This window comes from Amphiura filiformis, chromosome 5 (assembly GCF_039555335.1).
Source record: "Amphiura filiformis chromosome 5, Afil_fr2py, whole genome shotgun sequence".
Taxonomy (NCBI): Eukaryota; Metazoa; Echinodermata; class Ophiuroidea; order Amphilepidida; family Amphiuridae; genus Amphiura; species Amphiura filiformis.
This window is the reverse complement of record NC_092632.1, coordinates 62,166,550-62,186,102: the sequence shown is the minus strand read 5'-3', so window position 1 is coordinate 62,186,102 and position 19,553 is coordinate 62,166,550. Positions and strand designations below refer to the sequence as shown.

At 35.4% G+C, this 19,553-nt stretch overlaps 2 protein-coding genes across 3 annotated transcripts in view; both read right to left on the bottom strand.

Annotated features, from left to right (window-relative positions):
- The window catches only part of LOC140153498 (scavenger receptor cysteine-rich domain-containing protein DMBT1-like), a 51,443-nt gene extending 36,707 nt beyond the window's left edge, over positions 1-14,736 (bottom strand). Inside the window, exons 1-3 of the mRNA XM_072176262.1 lie at positions 14,576-14,736; positions 8,695-8,891; positions 1,230-1,598 (exon numbers count right to left, since the gene is read on the bottom strand). Of these exons, the coding sequence (XP_072032363.1) occupies positions 1,230-1,598; positions 8,695-8,891; positions 14,576-14,580 (571 nt within the window). The 5' untranslated portion in view covers positions 14,581-14,736. The remainder of the gene's footprint in view (positions 1-1,229; positions 1,599-8,694; positions 8,892-14,575) is intronic.
- LOC140153499 (egg peptide speract receptor-like) overlaps positions 14,606-19,553 on the bottom strand; it is a 103,491-nt gene continuing 98,543 nt past the window's right edge. For both annotated transcript variants that reach the window (XM_072176263.1, XM_072176264.1), the window contains one exon: positions 14,606-14,735. The gene's annotated coding sequence lies outside the window, so the exon portion shown is untranslated. The remainder of the gene's footprint in view (positions 14,736-19,553) is intronic.

Sequence of the window (19,553 nt, the reverse complement as noted above, 5' to 3'; positions counted from 1 at the left end):
CTATAGAGGAGTAAATTTTCAATCAAAGAAATGTCCGGATTTCCAAGTCTGCTTTCTGAAAACGACTGGAATTCCAGTTGCCAATGTAACTGGAAAAAGCTTGGAAATCCAATCAAATGAAGGAAAAATCACGGAAATGTTAAAATGAGCTCTCAAATTGAGGATTTCTGATTTTGAACTATTGTTCTGCGGATTTTTTTGCCTTTGGGCACTTTAAAAGTCTGGATTTCCAACAGTCACGCCTGGACAAAAAGTCTGGATATCCGAACTCCTCTATAGGGGGTGTGCATCTATTTTCTGGAATAGCCAATTACGATGTTTGGAGGGATATAAGGGGTTCATGCCTTGGTAATATACCTTTATTTCGGTATTATTAAGCAGTATGTTTATCATAAAAATTGACATACATAATTCATGATTGTTTTTAATATTTATTTCTCTTATCTTTTAACAATTTTTGTCACATCATACAAAAATGTCATTTTCCGTGCTGTACCTCCGATTCTGTGATTTTCTTCCGTTTTTTGTAAAATGGAAAACTTCAGACTCTACCTTATACCTACATTAAATTCCTTGAGTACACTAATGTGATATTTAATCTGCACCGAATAGTCGTGCAATATACTATGCTCATTCACCTGTGTAGAAACAGCCTTGAGCAGATGAAATAGGGAAAAGGTTTCAGCATAACAAAGAGCAAGATCCGAAATCTCAGTGTAAAAGCGTTTTATCCTCTGGCTATGCCACTGGTATGTTGATGCAAAATATGAATAATTTGTATAGTAACCATTCTAAAATACAATTCATTATCGGATTTAGAAATGGATTTCAAAGTAAGATATACATTCCATGAAAATATTTGCCTGAAACATTTCAGCTTGCATTATATAGTATGCAGACTCCAAGTATTAGACGTATAATATTTGATGTAACATATCTATGTTATTTATTCTAGTCCCATTCTATTTCCAGTAATGTTTAAGTTCTAACAAATGTTTGATGACGTAAAATCAATAATATGTATAATATCTGGTAGAAATATATTATCGATTTTACGTCATCAAACATTCGTTAGAACTTAAACATTACTGGAAATAGAATGGCAATAGATTAAATAACGTAGATATGTTACATCAAATATTTTACGTCTAATAAAAAGTCTGCATACGGCCTTACAGATGAATTTTTGTACATGTACATCTTTTGAAATAGTCTATAACTGAACTAACCTTGTGCTCGTGTTAAATTATTACTACATCGTATTGCCAAATTCTCTTGTAAAGCTGAGCAAGGTGCATCTCCTGGAAAAGGGTTCCGTTTGCAATCTGAGATACGTTTCTCTAGGCCGGTACAGTCCAACGATAATGCCAACCGATTTGATGCTATCACATTGGTAGGGTTGCTGAAGGAATGCGAGGTAGGGGGCGCTAATGCATAGCCAAAGCCGAGCTGATGACAGATGACGTGCATGTCAGCGATGTCCATGCGGTTTTCTTTGCACACAAAGTACCAGTCGCCTGGGAAAGTTTTATCACCGACGTATGTTTGAACAAAGCCTTCAGATGGCACACTTCCGCCCACCAGGCGAACTGTTTCTTCTGTATTAACAAAATAACAATAACAATGTTGGAATTAAACCTCTCTTACTCGGATGCAACAAGTTATTTACATATGAAGATAAGTTAACTTGATATGATGATCACAGGCTGAAAAAATGTTTTTTTCCCTGCAAGCAATCTAGAATTTCCCTCCAGTTTTTCAAAATTTCCCTCCAGTATGACATATTTCCCTTATGTATTTCTTTATTTTTTTGGTCAAAAACCAAAGATTTCCCTGCAATGAGCTTCCCGTATTGCCCATTTTTTCCTGCCATGATGATGATACTGTATCATTTAGATATGAAGATAAGTTAACTTGATATGATGATACTGTATCATGAGGAAAAACTTGTTGAGAGTGAAATTGGACAAATCAATGTGCATGATTTACCTGGGAGGGGAGGGGGGGAATAGCAAAAACTTTTATTTTGGCCTATTATTTGTCATAAGTCGATAGCTGCAACACATATGGAAACTTAAATGTGACTAGACTGCTCTGCATTCCCTTTTTGATAAACAATTCATACCATTCCATCAGAGAAAATGTTTTCTCATGTATAGCTAGCTGTTGGATCAGAACAGGGTTGGCGGATTTCCCATGGTCAGAGGGATTAAAGGGATGATAAATTAAAATGGTCTACTACAGTAGACTAAAATGTGACCATTTGGCTTCCTTAACTCATTTTCTATAAGATCAATGTATTACCCTGAAAAAATGAATTGTATTATAACAAAATCTCTGGTTCATTATATACCCGGTCCTCTTCCTTGGATATACATAAATTGTTACTTTTGTATACTATTACTCCTGTTGTAATATTGATACTGCAGACAGGAAAATACTACAAATACATGAACGCCACTTCAAAATATGTTTAGCATTTATACTTTGATCAGCTTGTAATAGGCGGGAAAAGTTAGGCTTTTACCACTACGCCGGAAAGTAGACCCACGTTAAGGGTGATATAGTTGACCTGTCTGGTCTATATTTTTGGTCTATAACAAAGTTTAAGACTTGGATTAATAATCTGTGATGCTTTTGGCGAGATGTCACGAGACAATTTTCAAAATAAAATATTTTGATATTAATCCGCGATGTTATAAGGCCCGCTGATTACGAGCTGATCAAAGTATAATGCTCTGCATGCTAGTCATAAACTTCAGCTTAAAAAGTCCTAAGGTTTGAGATATTTTCTCTATCTTAAGAACCACTGCACCAATACCAGGCTTGTTTGTACTCATTTTAATGCATTTTTCATGCTGATTCCAAATATGGTAATGAAAATTCTGAAATTTTCGAATTTTTACAAAAATTTGAAACTATTGTCGTCAACATCTATGTGGAGAGTTAAAATAGCAATTTACTTGTGTGTAATGAGAGAATCACATTAGTAAAGCATTGTACTTTCAACCAAGACCGTTAATGTCACCTGCAAATTGGATTGGATTTAGATAGCTAGTAAACTAAATTGGCAGAATATACCTATAAATACTCAATTACTACAGATCCAAAAACGTCCTTGCCATTTAGTATTTGCTTCAATCAAAGGTAATAATGCAAATTGCACAATGATATAAAAATAATATTTACAAAATTACTCTGAATATTTACTTGAACTATGACGGGGGAATGTAGCTTTAAATGGAGAAATATGAGAAAGGGGGATCTGAAAATTCAAGTGGGCACGAGGGGGAAACGCAAAATTTTTTGTCAATTTTTTTCTCAAAACTCCCACCTCACCGGCGTAACTATTGAGTGGTCCCTAAGTGTGGAAAATTATATCGGCTTCCTCTTTTAAATTTTGATTTACCATTGCATCTTATTTCCCTACTTGAGATCTCGTTTAAGAGATCACCGCATCATGAGTCAATTCGGTTTTTATTACAACTTTAATGTGACATTTAGTGTATGCTTTAGTAGCTTTAAATGTCAAAGTAAATCACAAACTGGGCACAATATATACAGTAGCAAAATGTCAAAGCCTCTAGCAATCTTTGTTTGTATTATCCAACCTACTTTCAGTATTTGCCGGGGGGGTCAGTACAATTGACCATACAGGAACATGGGTAGCATTTTCGGCCTTCAATGACAATGACTCCTTTTCTAGGCGGCCAATTTTGGTATATGAATGGGTCTTTTTTTAAAACTAGCCCAATTTTGCCTCAATGTATTTTGAAATTTCCCCAACATTTTTAGGAAAAGTTATGACAATTTGGGTTAATATGGCCGAAAAGTTTGGAATTTTGGCATATCCATGGGTTCAAATTTCTTAAAAATTAGTATATTGATGGATTCACTCTCAAATTCTCAATGGCACATCCCTACCCAAACCAAACTTGAGTACCCCCCGGGTTTGCAGCACCCACCTGGAAATGTTAGAAGTCAACCCAATAGTCTATACTACATAATTTTTGTATGTAAAGTATAGCAATTGAAATAAATGATTTGCTTGAGGACAAAATGCATGTATAAATAAACAAGAAGTTTGAGTATTGTTGGAAATGGAAGGGTTTTTTGGTCTCTTTACATTTACATATAGGTCATTATTATGACATTCAGAAGAATGCACAAAAATCTATCAGCGTGACTCAATTACTCCATAAACCATTTAACCAGGCCCGTTTATTTTCTCTTTTGGGTGCAGATTTGAAAGGGGGGAATTTTCCCAAAGTTTAAAATTTTTTTGACCCCAAAAAAATTGGTGCTCGCAAATTGGTGCTGCACCCCTGAGGCCTGCACCCCGCTGTGTATGGGCCTGCATTTAGCATGCATTGAAGCACACACAACCCCTACTCAACCTACAATATTGACAAACTTTAACTTTCACAGATAGCATGCAGCTTCCCAAGTTTCGCACAGGTAACTGGGACATTCATCAGTAAACTTGTTGTCCAAGAGAATTTCAAAAAGTGGATGTCTGCCGTATTTGAACAAATTGGGCTTGCTGCAATAGGGAACATGTTAAAAGTTCAATACAAAAGTAAAGACATGCAGTGGCGTAGCCATGGGGCGGGGAGCTGCACCCAGTGAGACGCATTTCCCCAATCTTGCTCCCTTCTGCTGGATATTGTACTTTTTTAGCCAATTGCCAAATTTTTTTGTCAAATGCCCCCCACCCCTGAAGTTGCCTTGCCCCACCTTCTAAATAAGTCCTGGCTACTCTACAGATGACATCGAACATACAGCAAACAGGCCAATTTGATGAAGTCACACAGCTTTAAACCATTTCCTCACTCAGCTACACACTAAAAACTACGGGGTTATATTTTCCGTGGTCATTTTGAATTGACCACGTTTGGGGTTGTTTTGACCCTTCAAGGGGGTTGTACTGTTTTAATTTGACCACTTTCACGAGGTCATTTTAGCCATGACGAACGTGGTCAAAAACTTAGTGGTCATTTTGCCGATACCGTCGCGCATTGATATCAGTTTCAATCTTCCGCTTTGAAAATCTCAATTCATAAATGAGTTTAAACATGAGCTGCAATTAATGTTTGTTGATTAATAAATAAAACTAATTTTTTGACCGAAGTTACCCAATTTGTCAACTTTATAATGACTTGCATTTCGGAACTATTTGCACACACGGTGTGCATCGGCTTCCCATGTGGTCACATCAGCGCCATATTTGTTCTGATTGTGCAGCTCAGCGGATTGTCCTGTGTGCTTGTCTGCATGATGGAATATGAAAAGTTAGTTGAAAAGGGAGACTGCAAGGATGCATATAGACCCTTGTCTATGCACGCAAATTCATTCCAATTTCATGCTGTCGTGGCTGGTGTTTTGGCTGCAGTTGTTATAAGCTTATATCCTGTAAGCTTATAATACGTGAACTGTCATAGGCGATGACTGACTGTGTGTGAGTGTGATACACAGATGCATTTTGCAGTTTGCTGTTTATGTAATGCTTTCTCTGTGCAGAAACACACTTATGTCCTGGTGGGACCAGCATGACCATAGGCCTACTAAAAAATCCAAACAACCCCTAAATGTGGTTATTGAGTAACCCTATAAAACAACCCTTTCAAATGGGTCATTTCATTTGACCCCGAAATGAGGTCATTAAGTAACCCAATAAGGCAACCCTTTTGAAGGGGTCATTTCATTTGACCCCTAAATGTGGTAATATTTTGACCCCAATGGGGTTACTATTTGACCCAAATACGTAGTCATTGCAATGACCCCGACCAATGGGGTCAAAATGACCCCGTTAGTGGTATGGTGTTTAGTTGATAACTATGCTGGGGTCAAAAATGACCCCGTTTGGGTCATTTTTTGACCCCGTAGTTTTAAGTGTGTATTTGGAGTGAAAACTTCTCACAGCGCCATTTTATTGAAAATAACTATAATTCAATATCTCAAAATCGAACCACTGGTAAAAGCGTCAAGGATAGCCTCAATATTAAAGGTTAATAGAATCTCTTGGCAAGATTAGACTTGATTTGGCGAAGTGATGCAAGTAGGCAAGCTTGTAATGGACCATATCATATACATGCTGATACATAGCCAGATATGTACGGTAAAAGTGGTCATTTTTGAGCGATTATTTTTCTGTGTACCACCAATTTTTTCACAACTTTATTGGTTTTTATAATTATAATTTTCCATTTCTAACATAGACCTATACTCAAAAGGAATCAATTTGCATGTTGTTATTTTCGTGGTAGCAGCTTGCAGTGTGAAAATATATATTGCACAAAAATATCCACTTAACAGTACATTACTAGAAAAATCTCTTAATCCTATCCATGCGGGTGTCGATTGCAGACGACAAGTTTAAAATTTTCTGTAAAAATTCAAAAATTTAACAATTGTACATTGTCATGGCTATATTTGGAGACAGCATGGAAAATGCATTAAAATGAGTACAATCAAGCCTAGTATTGGTTCAGTGGTTCTTCAGATAGTTCTTGATATTTTTGAGAAAATATCTCAAAAGATATGTTGAAGCCTATATGGCCAGCAGACAGAGCAATTAATGGTTCTTGATGTGATTTGAGCTACAAGTACTCAGGGAAACTCTGTCAAATCAGATTAAGACATTTTAACATGTTGCCATGGAGGCTGAGCAGTAAGTGCGAATGAAGATAAAATGGCTCAAGTACTAGTACCATAATGGACATCAACATATTTGTGTCCATAACTTTATCAGACATTTTCTTTTACTTTTCAGTAAAAATCTCCGATAAAATACATAAGAATTTCTTGGGAATGGTCAAAATATTATTATACTCTTATTTATCCTAACTTTCCACAAACAGTAGTTCTCAAAGATTGAAACTCAAGTTTTGTAAAAAGAAACATGATGCAGTCATGTCTACAGTAGAATTCACCACGACCTTTGCAGGACTTAAACCCCATTAAAAGCTATTAAACCAAGATAACACTCATTGAAAACAGCTCAACTATGTTACATCAGATCTTCTCTGGTTAAATCCACACACATGTGTCTGTTTTACCTGTGTGATGAGCAATGAGCTGGTATTATAGTTTCAGTTGGGTGAACGATTATAAAGCAAATGCAAGGTAACAATTACTGTGTGGCCTTTGTTCACGAAATGAGACAATACTGTGCATATTGTTAACCACATTCTTGAAAATGAGAAACATATAATGGCTGTGGGCGTAACACGGTTTGGAAATAATTTCTTCATATTTTTTGTGTTATCTGTCGTTTACATATCCTTCCTAAAACGCCAAAGTGCGAATATTTCCAAACACCTAAATTAGCTAAAAATTTAGGACATGTTACAAAACTATATTTTCTAGAATTTCAGAAGAGTACTTTTAATATTGGCCGGTTATTTTTCACACAGCGACGTTAACTAGGCAATGTACTATTACCTATAACATACATTAAAACACCCAAGTGCGAATATTTCCAAACAACTAAATTAGCTAAAAATTTAGGACATGTTACAAAACTATATTTTCTAGAATTTTAGAAGAGTACTTTTAATATTGGCCGGTTATTTTTCACACAGCGACGTTAACTAGGCAATTACCCATACTTCTATCATACACTATTTGTAGAGGTTACGCGTCAATGGTAAGAGCACTGTGTATTGTGTATAGGAAAACGGACAGTAACTGCAGTATGAGACAATTATAGATCATTTATATTACATTTAAGAAAGAAAAAACCAGTTGAACCTTCTACATGGCACTGTGACACCCACAAGCAAACTGTTATTAGTCATTAAAAATCAAAACTTTGGAAACCCATGTGATATTGGAAATGAACATCAAATTGTGGGGTTTTCTCACCCATATTTATTGCTTTCCAGACACAGTTGGATTGGTCATACAGAAATTTTGGCATTCCATTTAATATCCACACTACCCCTGTGGAAGATTTAACTAAAGTCTTCTGCAGAGGGAGAATGAGTTTTGAATACAACAGACAATAATTGGGTAACTTCCATTTGAAATACTCACTCCATTTGCTAAGATATAGGTAAAGCCATAACACAGGGGGAATGCGGGTTTCAAAATGATTAACCCTGACCAATTACATTTGATAAACATACTCCCTCTATGGAAGATATTTCCAAAATCTCCCACAGGGGTAGTGTGGATTTCAACTGGAACAGCCCATTTGCTCACTAGTTTGCAAACGTGTAATTACCAGGGATGTAATCAGCTGTTGAAAATTTCATGAAAAAGGTGCAAGAGAAGGAAGCTTGCTTGGTGTACAATATTTGTAGCAAACGTCAGGTATCTGCAAATAGGCTATGGGTGATAGTCCTAAAATATTTTGTGCTCTTTTTGTGATGAAATATATCATCATCCAATAGAGGTAGTCATTGTGACATCAACGCCGCCATCTTCTGGGTACGAGTGCCTTGTTGCCAAGATCACCGTGTTGACACGTGACTGAAGAGGTGCGTCACACGCTGCGACTTCCGCGTAATCGGGGGCGTAATGTCTAACGCATGACCATGCAGAACGGCAGTACCCACAAGATGGCGGATCCCGCGGAAAAGGCTGACGGCCTCTATTCTGGAAAAAATATTACTCTGTAATACTGGCTTACATTGAAAAAATCTTGAAATCAAACTTACATCCCGAGTTATGCCACTGAGTTATACTTACGTGGGTAAGCAGGTCTGGCACATGTCACTTTGGCACTGTAATAGGAAGATGTACATTGATATTGTCCGATAGCACTATGTTTGCAGTCAGCTAGGCGGGATTCGAACCCATCACATTCCACACTCTCAAGAAAGAAGACGGCATCTTCAGGGAGGAGTCGATTACCAGCGGGGTTCTCAATCAGAGTGGAATAGGTTCTGTTAAAAAATAATGAAGATATTAATCAAATGATTAATGTTTAAATAACATATCATATGTGTTTAAATGCTTATGCTCAAGAACTTGTACAGAATAATGCACTTGTACTTAGATGTTGATGAGTCTAATGCACTCCACCCGTGGGGGTTGTGCATTAGATGCGTCAACATCTCAGTATGTGTGTATTATTTCACTCGCAACAAGTGATATGCGTTTATTAACCTATAATATGATGAAAGCAGTTTTCAGTTCAATTCAGTTGCAGGGACAGTTTAATTATCATGTTCTATCAAAATAATGATAAGTTGATCTTGTATACATTTTGAGTCAAAATCAAATGATTAGTATATCCCTTTAAACACTGTTAGAACTAAAAAATTTGACAAATTAGCTTTTAATATTGTGTGCACACTCACAAACACATATACTCACAGAGGAAGAGAGAAAGAGAGAGAGAGAGACAGACAGACACCCAGAAAACGGATACAAAGACACACAGACAGTCAAAGGCAAAGAAAGAATCAAAATATGAAACAAAAAAGAGAAGGGTAGTTTTAACTACTTTCTACTGAAAATGGCTCCAACGGCAAATATATTTCCACATACGCTTGTATGTTATCATTCGCTGTCTACTGAAGATAGCACAATGTTTTGTGAGATAGAAAGTAAAAGAGAGAGTCAGTGAGAAAGAGAGGTGGAATTAATCAATACTTTTTTTAGATACTGCAAATGCACTTCATGCCTCTTATGATCAAAGATAGAATATTCATTTTTTTACTTGATTTATCTGCAACAGCGGCATAAAAGTATTTCAATCTATATATTTAAGAGAGCGATTCAATGTAATTTCCCACTTGCCAGTATGAATTTCATTCCTTTTTCACTCTTGCCAGTGCTTATTTCAATCCATTTTCACTCTTTCAAAAGGAAATTTTACTTAAGAAGTTCACTGAACTTTACACTTTCCATTTTGCAAGTTTTGAGACATGTTTTCCAAAAATATTTAGAATGAGATAAAAGCAAATAACAAAATATGTTGGAGTAAGGAGGTTTGCAAACCCCTAGACCCATTGTGGTAGTTAAAACAAAACTCACAGTGACAGTTGGGATGTAAATAGAAGGTGGTTCTCAAACCAGAGACCTCACATCATACCATTTAACAAAGTTTTTAGCAATTTAACCCTATTTGACCCCATTTGACCTTTGACCAATGCAAGGGCTATACAAACTAAATTTTCAGAGTTGAAATAAATCTATCTGAAACCATTTCAGAATATAAAAAAAAGTGTTTTTAAAAAATAACAGTGTTCTGTTAACTTTGAATACAATGTTGGCAATTACACCATTAATACTCAACATAAAACTTTGATTTCATTTTTGATTTCAGCTTAATCTTTTGTATTTTCATTTAAATTTTGATATTTCAAAAACTATATTTGTAATATAGATATTTTGTAATATAATATATAATTGACATGTATTGAATTGACTTTTATAAAAAATATTTAACATTCTTATTTTCCCTCAAAAGAAACGCATTAAGATTATTTGCACTTGATTCATGTGGAACTTTTTATTTTTTGCATGCATGACTGAATCTAATGTCACCATACATTCAGAAATAGAAGGAAGTTAAAACAGAAAATAATACCCCTTGTGTTACTGGATATTTAGCATTTACGTTGAAACATCTCAGCAGTGTGAATCATGAAAATGGCGGTATTAATACTTCAGTGTGTGATTATGTTGATTTGTTTTGATTATAGTGTATCACAAGCATCAGCAAGTACATGGGTCACAAATACTGAGAGTTATGGACCCATTGTTAATATGCTTTGTAGAAATATTGGGACTGTTAGTGGTGCAGCTTCATATAGATGGCTCGTATTATTGAATGATAACACACGTTACACAGATATTACCAGTGACGACAGGTTGATTGATGCTGATCCATCAAGGTACAGTGTAACAGTAGGAGATGTACCTGATAGGGGATATGGAAGCTTACTACAGATAAGAAATGCACTCAAACAAGATGCTGGTTTGTATTACTGTAGAGTGACAATTATGGTAGGAGACCACTTTTCATATTCCAATGATGCTATAATGGTTATCATAAACTGGTACCTTCCCCCTCCTGGTTATCCAGAGTGTCTCATAGATCCATCTACCACCTTGCCTGAACATACTGATGCCACATTTAGCTGCATACCCGGAGAAGCATCACCATCTATGAACTTGGCACTAGTTCTTCAGAAGCAAAATGGATCATATATTGCACTGGGAAACACAAATGTAACAAAACGAGTTACCATGGATGATAATAACACAATGTTTATTTGCGAAATAACGAGTGACACTTTCTCAACTGCTCCAAAACGTAATTGTTCTGTTGGCCCAATCACAATTTTACAAGCACCGCCAACTACTACGTCACTAATGGCGCCAACTACTATGTCACTAATGGACACACTGCTTCCTACTGATCACAACAATGAGAATCGAATAACAAAAACCACAGCAAAAACCGATACCAGCAACCCTCTGGAGCATTCATCACCTGTTGCAGCAATAATTGGAGGCATACTAGGTGCTATAATTCTTGTACTGATAGGTGTTATCATCGCAATTATCAAATATACCAAATGTAAACTACCAGATGAAAACATCGTCATGAAATCATCTTCCAATCAACAAGTCTCTTCATCAACTGACCCCACCTATATGGCTTATCAGAAAGATGCTGAACAAGAACCTTATGCTGAACTCAACCAAACCAATGTGTCACCATCATCTGGCCACCAATCGCCACCAGCTGACCACACCTATATGGCTTATCAGAAAGACACTGAACAAGAACCTTATGCGGAACTCAACCTTAAGCCAAATTCAACACCTATATCATCCAGCTCTGACTATCAAAATATACATGATGAGAAAACCCGACTATCAAAATATGCATGATTATGAATATAACATCTAAATGAGCAAAACTCACTACAATGAGTTTTTTGAATCATCAAATTTCACTTAATGAATAGATTTGAAAGACTGTGTACCCAGAGTAAAAAAATTCAATATATCACTGTGTATTCAGAGTACCAAGCATTCACCTTTGTTTTAAGCTGACATTGTATAATTCAAAGTAAATATTTCATAATTTAAAGGACAAGGTCTTATTAATGGATTATTGCACAACAGCAAAATTTTTTACACAAATGTTATCATTTGCTGTCTACTGAAGATAACACCATGACATGTGAGAAAGGAAGTGCAAGACAGAGTGAGTCAAAAAGAGAGACGAAATTAGTCTAAGAAGTATCAAAAAAAAAAAGAGAGAAAAGGAAAAGGGTGGTTTCAAATGCTTTCTACTGAAAATGGTTCCAACAACGAATATCTTTTCACAAATGTTATCATTTGCTGTCTTCTGAAGATAGCACTATGGTATGTGAGAAAGAAAGTGCAAGAGAGAGTGAGTGAGAAAGAAAGAGGGAATTAGTCAAAAAGAGTTAAAAAAAAAAGAGAGAAACAATGGTTTTAACTGCTTTCTACTGAAACTGGCTCCAACAGTGAATATCTTACACAATGTTATCATTTGCTGTCTACTGAAGATAGCACCAGATAGAGATAGAAAGGGCAAGACAGATTGAGTGAGAAAGAAAGGTGGAATTATTCAATACTTTTTTAGATACTGCAAATGCACTTCATGCCTCTTATGATCAAAGACAGAATATTCATTTTTTACTTGATTTATCGGCAATAGCAGCGTAAAAGTATTTCAATCTATATATTTAAGAGAGCAATTCAATATATTTTTCCTCTTGCCAGTATGAATTTCATTCCATATTAACTCTTGCCAGTGCAAATTTCATTTCATTTTCACTCTTTCAAAAGGAAATTTCACTTTAGAAGTTCACTGAACTTTACACTTTTCATTTTGCAAGTTTTAAGACATGTTTTCCAAAAACATGTTTAGACAAGACAAAAGCAAAATAACAAAATATGTTTAAATCATAAGATTGCAGTTGAAATCCATAAGGCTGCGATCACATATAGAAGTATACGGTATACGGTATTCGCTATACGAAATACGCTCATTCGATCAGGCTGAGTTCACATAGTATACTCCTATGTGAACTTAGCCTGATTGAATGAGCGTATTTCGATAGCGAATTCCGTATACTTCTATGAGATCGCAGCCTTATGGATCCAAAACGTTTTGTAAATTAGGATGTATTTATGAAATAAGAAGTGTGTACTTATGAAAATACTTGTAAAAATTTAACACCCATAATATGTATGCATACAGAACGTAGAAGCTAATAAGTCACTATGGGCTGTTCCAGTTGAAATTCATATAGCCCGTATGGAAGACATGACTTTAATCTTCTAAACAGGGAGTGTGTATTTCAAATGGGTTTACCTGAATAGGTGATTTCATTTGTAATCTACACCATGTGTGGGAGATCAATCTTCCAAACAGGGAGTGTGTATTTCAAATGGGGTTACCTAAATGAGTGATATCATTTGTAATCTACACCCCCTGTGTGGAAGATTAAGGTCATGTCTTCCATAGGGGTGTATGGATTTCAACTGGAATAGCCCATATAGTTGCTATATGCTTTGTGTTTTATTTAGTTCACTGGTTTGAACCAGGAAGTATTTGAATAATTCACAAATCTCACATGCAAGATGAGAACTGAGTTTTATTGCCTTGATATCAAAATTATCATAATTTACACAATATTATAAATTCAAATTTGTGTAGCAAATTGTTTACGATATATCAAATTTAGGAATATTCTTAACAAACATCAGCATATTTTGTTGAAGTGTGAAAACAAACCGTTTTATGTTTGACTTCAAATTGAAATGACAAATTTAAGTGTTTTAAGATATCATGATTTATCCATTTCTCTAGTTTTAACGCTTTGTTTATTCAAAGTCTCCATATGTTCAAGAGACAAAACAAGACAACTGGAAATAAAGTGTCAAGATTAGCATGAAGGTTGGTATCTGTTGAGAGCTATAAGGAGGGGGGGAACGTAAAAGAGTGAAAGAAAGAGCGAAAGAAGAGTGAACGAAAAAAGAATGAAGAAAAAAGAATGAAGAAAAAAAAAGTGAGAAAGAAAGAGAAAGAAAGAAAGAAAAAAGAAGAAAGAAAGAAAGAAAGAGAAAGAAAGAAAGAAAGAACGAGCAAACGAAAGAGTGACAGAAAGATTGAAAGAAAGAGCGAAAGAAAGGGCGAAAGAAAAAAGAATAAAAAAAAAAAAAAAGAAAGTGAGAAAGAAAGAAATAAAAAAGAAGAAAGAAAGAAGCAAAAGAAAGAAAGAAAAGTGAGAAAGAAAGAAATAAAGAGCAAAAGAAAGGACGAAAGAAAAAAGAAGCAAAGAAAGAAAGAAAGAGCATAAGAAAGAATGACAGAAAGATTGAAAGAAAGAGTGAAAGAAAGAGCAAAAGAAAAAAGAATGAAAAAAAAAAGAAAGTGAGAAAGAAAGAAAGAAAGAATGAAAGAAAGTGAGAAAGAAAAGTGACAGAGAAATTAAGAATTTAATAACAGGTAAAACAAAATAAACTAGATGAAACACGTACATCCAATGAAAACAAAAATAAACAGACATGAAATTCATATTCAAAATAACACGCAAGTAAAAAGAAACAACAAAATGACAAATTCACTAACCCCATTTCATTGATGTATCCAAGCTCCCTACATACAGCCCTGGCTGCGTTGTTGTCCCAGTGCTCGTCTTCATTGCAGATATAACCCCATGTATTATTGTGGAATATTTGCACCTCCCCTTCGTGTGGCCCCTCTCCGTGCACGAGACGAACCCCAAGATCTAGAGAATTGATAACAGTGCATTGTGTCGAGTCAGTATATAGCGTAGGAGTAACAAAGAGAAGGAAGACACTGCGTCTTGTCAATGTTTTTGACAAAGTGTAAAAGTATGATGTTCCTCATTTGATTTATCGTACAGTATGAAACCAATTACATAGATGGGGTTATTGGTTGCCATGCTGTATTGTATTTTCAGACATATGTGACACGTTCAAGGGAAATGAGTCGGATGTCGCTAATATTGATTTTGAGATATTGGCAAAGAAAGTGTTAAAATTCTTTTGTTTTATATTGTTTTCAGCGATTGATAAATTGACGTAACCCGCAAAGACAAGCCAGTATCAACATGGGGTTTTCAGTTTCTGAAAGCTCTAAATGTCCTCTTTAGAAACAAATGTAAAACTCATTTTCGACCAGGGTCGACATGTGACTCATTCCCCTTGATCATGTCACATATATGATATTTCAGGAAAATATGAATTGCAAAATATGTAAATACAATTTCACAGTTATCCCTCACATAACAAGCGCAGTTTTTGATAACATTTTGATGTACATACTAACAAAAGCATAGAATTAAAAATAAAATACACTTCAGAAATCTATTTTCATCACAATAATAAACATTCATACTTCCATGTTAGCCATTTTATAGTGATATTATGCATAACGAGACCTACCCCTCAAAATTTATCTTGTTTTCAAGTTTTCTGCTGTTCCATTTTCAGTTGTTCAGATGAAAAAATGAAAAGAGGCAAACATGTTCATCATGATAAAAAAAAAAAAGGTGTTACGATTTTCTTAGTGGCATTTCAGATTGGCCAAAGTTCATCCTAATAAATGATCAGCAAGGTCATTTTGTGACAAAACGTCCTGTCCGCCTCATTAGACTGCTCATAAAGCAAGACAAGTAGCACACTAATTATTGATTGCACCAATAACTATCAGGTCCAGTGACAATGATAATTACATATATGTGATGCGACCAAGCAAAATGAGTTGGTGTTTGGCAAATTTGATTTGAACATTTTTACAGTCTATTCTCTCTATCAAATGAAGAGCTTTGTTGCAAAACCCCTTAGGCCTACATCCAATTGAGCAATTTTGAGAACACATCAAAAAATCATCAAAAAAAAAAAAAATCACTAATGTAAGGGGATTTTTAACAAAAGCAGTTTTTGGCAGGATGCTCATCCTACCCAAGCATCTCGCCAAAAATATAATAATAATAATAATTTATTCTTATATAGCGCATTACATCAAAGACCACAAGGCGCTTTACAATTAAAACATGTGTACATAAAAACAAAATACCCAATGAATTATAAATATACATCATTAAGAAATAATAAAAATGAAATAGGCACACGATGAACATTGCACAAAAGGGATTGCACGGAAATGCATGCAAAATGAGCAGAGAAACAACTAAGTGAAATGTTCAAAGTGACGGCATAAGCAATAAAGCAAAATAAGTTTAACCAAACAACAATTTTATATAAACAACGGCAATATACTGCAAACAAATATCAGAGATGAAATTAGAATCATAAAACACAATTTTTTTTTTTAAACGCCAAGCTGTACACTACATTGATAACACGAGAGTAGAAAACAACAAAAATGAAAATGAAGTATACAGCGAAGCAATTAAACACATGATCAATTCAATGCAATATCAAAAATGGCAAAACACAAATCAAATTGAATATGAAAAATTCCAAACAAATGGATACTTTTAACGCAAACAATACCAAAAGTGGTGAAGCAAACATATTTACACCAGGTATAATACTCAAATGAAAAGAGCAATCACGAGAACAACCAAGAAAATAACTTGAGTTATACGAGGTGTAGGCAAAATATTATGCGAAACATATTGCACACTTTTTTAAACATAATTAATAACCAAAATTGCACAATTATTAATAATACAATAATATCAAAATAGAGGTATGAAGTTACTCCATTTCCGGAGGTTCTGCGCCCGAGCGCAAAACCTCCAAAACCGGAGGTTCTGCGTATAACGTCTTGAAACTCCGCTTTTGGAGGTTTTAGCATGGACTACAGTGACTATTATTATAGTTAAAACCACCACAGCGTGCGCAAAAACTCCAAAATCGGAGTTTTTGCGCCGGTCACAAAACCTCCGATATTGGAGTTTTTGCGCATCAACCTAATGTTATAATAAATGTTTAAACATGCTTAACTTCATTACTTTTAGTATACGCAAAAACTCCAAAATCGGAGTTTTTAGCCCGTCAAAAACCTCCGATATTGGAGTTTTTAAGCATCAAAACTAATGTTATAAAATTGTTTAAACATGCTTAATCTTAATTATTTTAGTATACGCAAAAACTCCAAAATCGGAGTTTTTATAGCCCGTCAAAAACCTCCGATATTGGAGTTTTTAAGCATCAAAACTAATGTTATAAAATTGTTTAAACATGCTTAATCTTAATTATTTTTAGTATACGCAAAAACTCCAAAATCGGAGTTTTTAAGCCCGTCAAAAACCTCCGATATTGGAGTTTTTAAGCATCAAAACTAATGTTATAAAATTTGTTTAAACATGCTTAACTTCATTACTTTTAGTATCAATGCAAAAACTCCAAAATCGGAGTTTTTAAGCCCGTCATAAAACCTCCGATATTGGAGTTTTTAGCATCAAAACTAATGTTATAAAATTGTTTAAACATGCTTAACTTCATTACTTTTAGTATCGCAAAAACTCCAAAATCGGAGTTTTTGCCCGTCAAAAAACCTCCGATATTGGAGTTTTTAGCATCAAAACTAATGTTATAAAATTTGTTTAAACATGCTTAACTTCATTACTTTTAGTATACGCAAAAACTCCAAAATCGGAGTTTTTTGGGTTTATTAAAAATAACATTAACTAGGCCTAGGCCTACCGGTCGTTATCCATCGCCACGGTGAGTGGGGGGGAGGGGGGGAGGGGGGTTAGTCTACATCACCAGTCGTTATACACCGGCCCATGGAGGGTGTATTGAGTTGATTGAAAATAGCTTAGTCTACATTACCAGTCGTTATCCATTGTTTAATCAACTGATTTAATTTTACAAAATTGCACGATGTACATGCATACGAAAAAAAATATCGCGACCCGAGAGGTCTTTTTGGGTTATGCTTAATTAAAAAATAATTAACTGCATCCATTCGCGCGGTAGGGTGTGGTTGATTGAAATAGCTTAGTCTACATTACCAGTCATTACCGGTATCCACGGACCGGGTGAGTTTAGGGTAAAGTATCAAACACAACATCATAAATAATCAGGCACATCATCATAAATAATTGTAAGTAATGTCAGCATTTTACCAACAATTTCAAAAATAAGTGAGGTCGATTGTGCAAAGTTGGATAATATCCTTTTGACCTTAAACACACCATGGAAATAGTACATAAGATTTCCATGAACACACGAAGCACTCTGTGGTCATGCTTATGACAATAAAAAAGTAATTGATATCGACTGATACCGGTACATGAATAGGGATGGACATCACATTTCTCCGAAAGACATAAGTGCCATTTTATTAATCACACGTTGCTAAAGACGACTTAAGACAAGTCCCAAATATTATCCTTAGAATAATCCCACCTCAATACTCACAAGTGGGTTTAAGCTATTTCAAGTGCCACGCGAGGACGGCGGGGTGCCAAGTTTATCCTTTAACCGTAACGGGCCAAGATGACATCTTGAGGGCCTAGCTAATCGCATTTCCATAAAGATATTAGTCTCATCTCAATAGCTTAAGAAGATTTGAATAGTTTCAAGTGCCATGCGGGGTGCCAAGTTTACCCTTGCGCGGTAAGTTGCCTAGTTGGCGGCACGTTTGAAATAAACATGGGTAAAAGTTACCGCGCATATTGTCTTTTTGGGTTATGCTTAATTAAAAAATAATTAACTGCATCCATTCGCGCGGTAGGGGGTGGTTGATTGAAATAGCTTAGTCTACATTACCAGTCGTTACCGGTATCCACGGACCGGGTGAGTTTAGGGTAAAGTATCAAACACAGCATCATAAATAATCAGGCACATCATCATAAATAATTGTAAGTAATGTCAGCATTTTACCAACAATTTCTAAAATAAGTGAGGTCGATTGTGCAAAGTTGGATAATATCCTTTTGACCTTAAACACACCATGGAAATAGTAGATAAGATTTCTGTGGTCATGCTTATGAAAATAAAAAAGTAATTGATATCGACTGATACCGGTACATGAATAGGGATGGACATCACATTTCTCCAAAGACATAAGTGCCATTTTATTAATCACACGTTGCTAAAGACGACTTAAGACAAGTCCCAATTATTATCCTTAGAATAACCCCACCTCAATACTCGCAAGTGGGTTTAAGCTATTTCAAGTGCCACGCGAGGACGGCGGGGTGCCAAGTTTATCCTTTAACCGTAACGGGCCAAGATGACATCTTGAGGGCCTAGCTAATCGCATTTCCATAAAGATATTTGAATAGTTTCAAGTGCCATGGGCGGTGCCAAGTTTACCCTTGCGCGGTAAGTTGCCTAGTTGGCGGCACGTTTGAAATGAACATGGGTAAAAGTTACCGCGCATATTTTCTTTTGAAATAACTTGATTATGATGATCAGACATTTGCAGGTCATACCGAACATGCTTAGATGTTTAAAACCCATGGTTGACCTAATTCGGTACCATTTTGCTTCTGATTCATCAGTCGCAAAGTTCTTCAAAACGTTTTTATGATTCATTAAGTCTGCATCTTCATCAGTTTTGATGCGCAAAAACTCCAATATCGGAGGTTTTGCGACGGGCG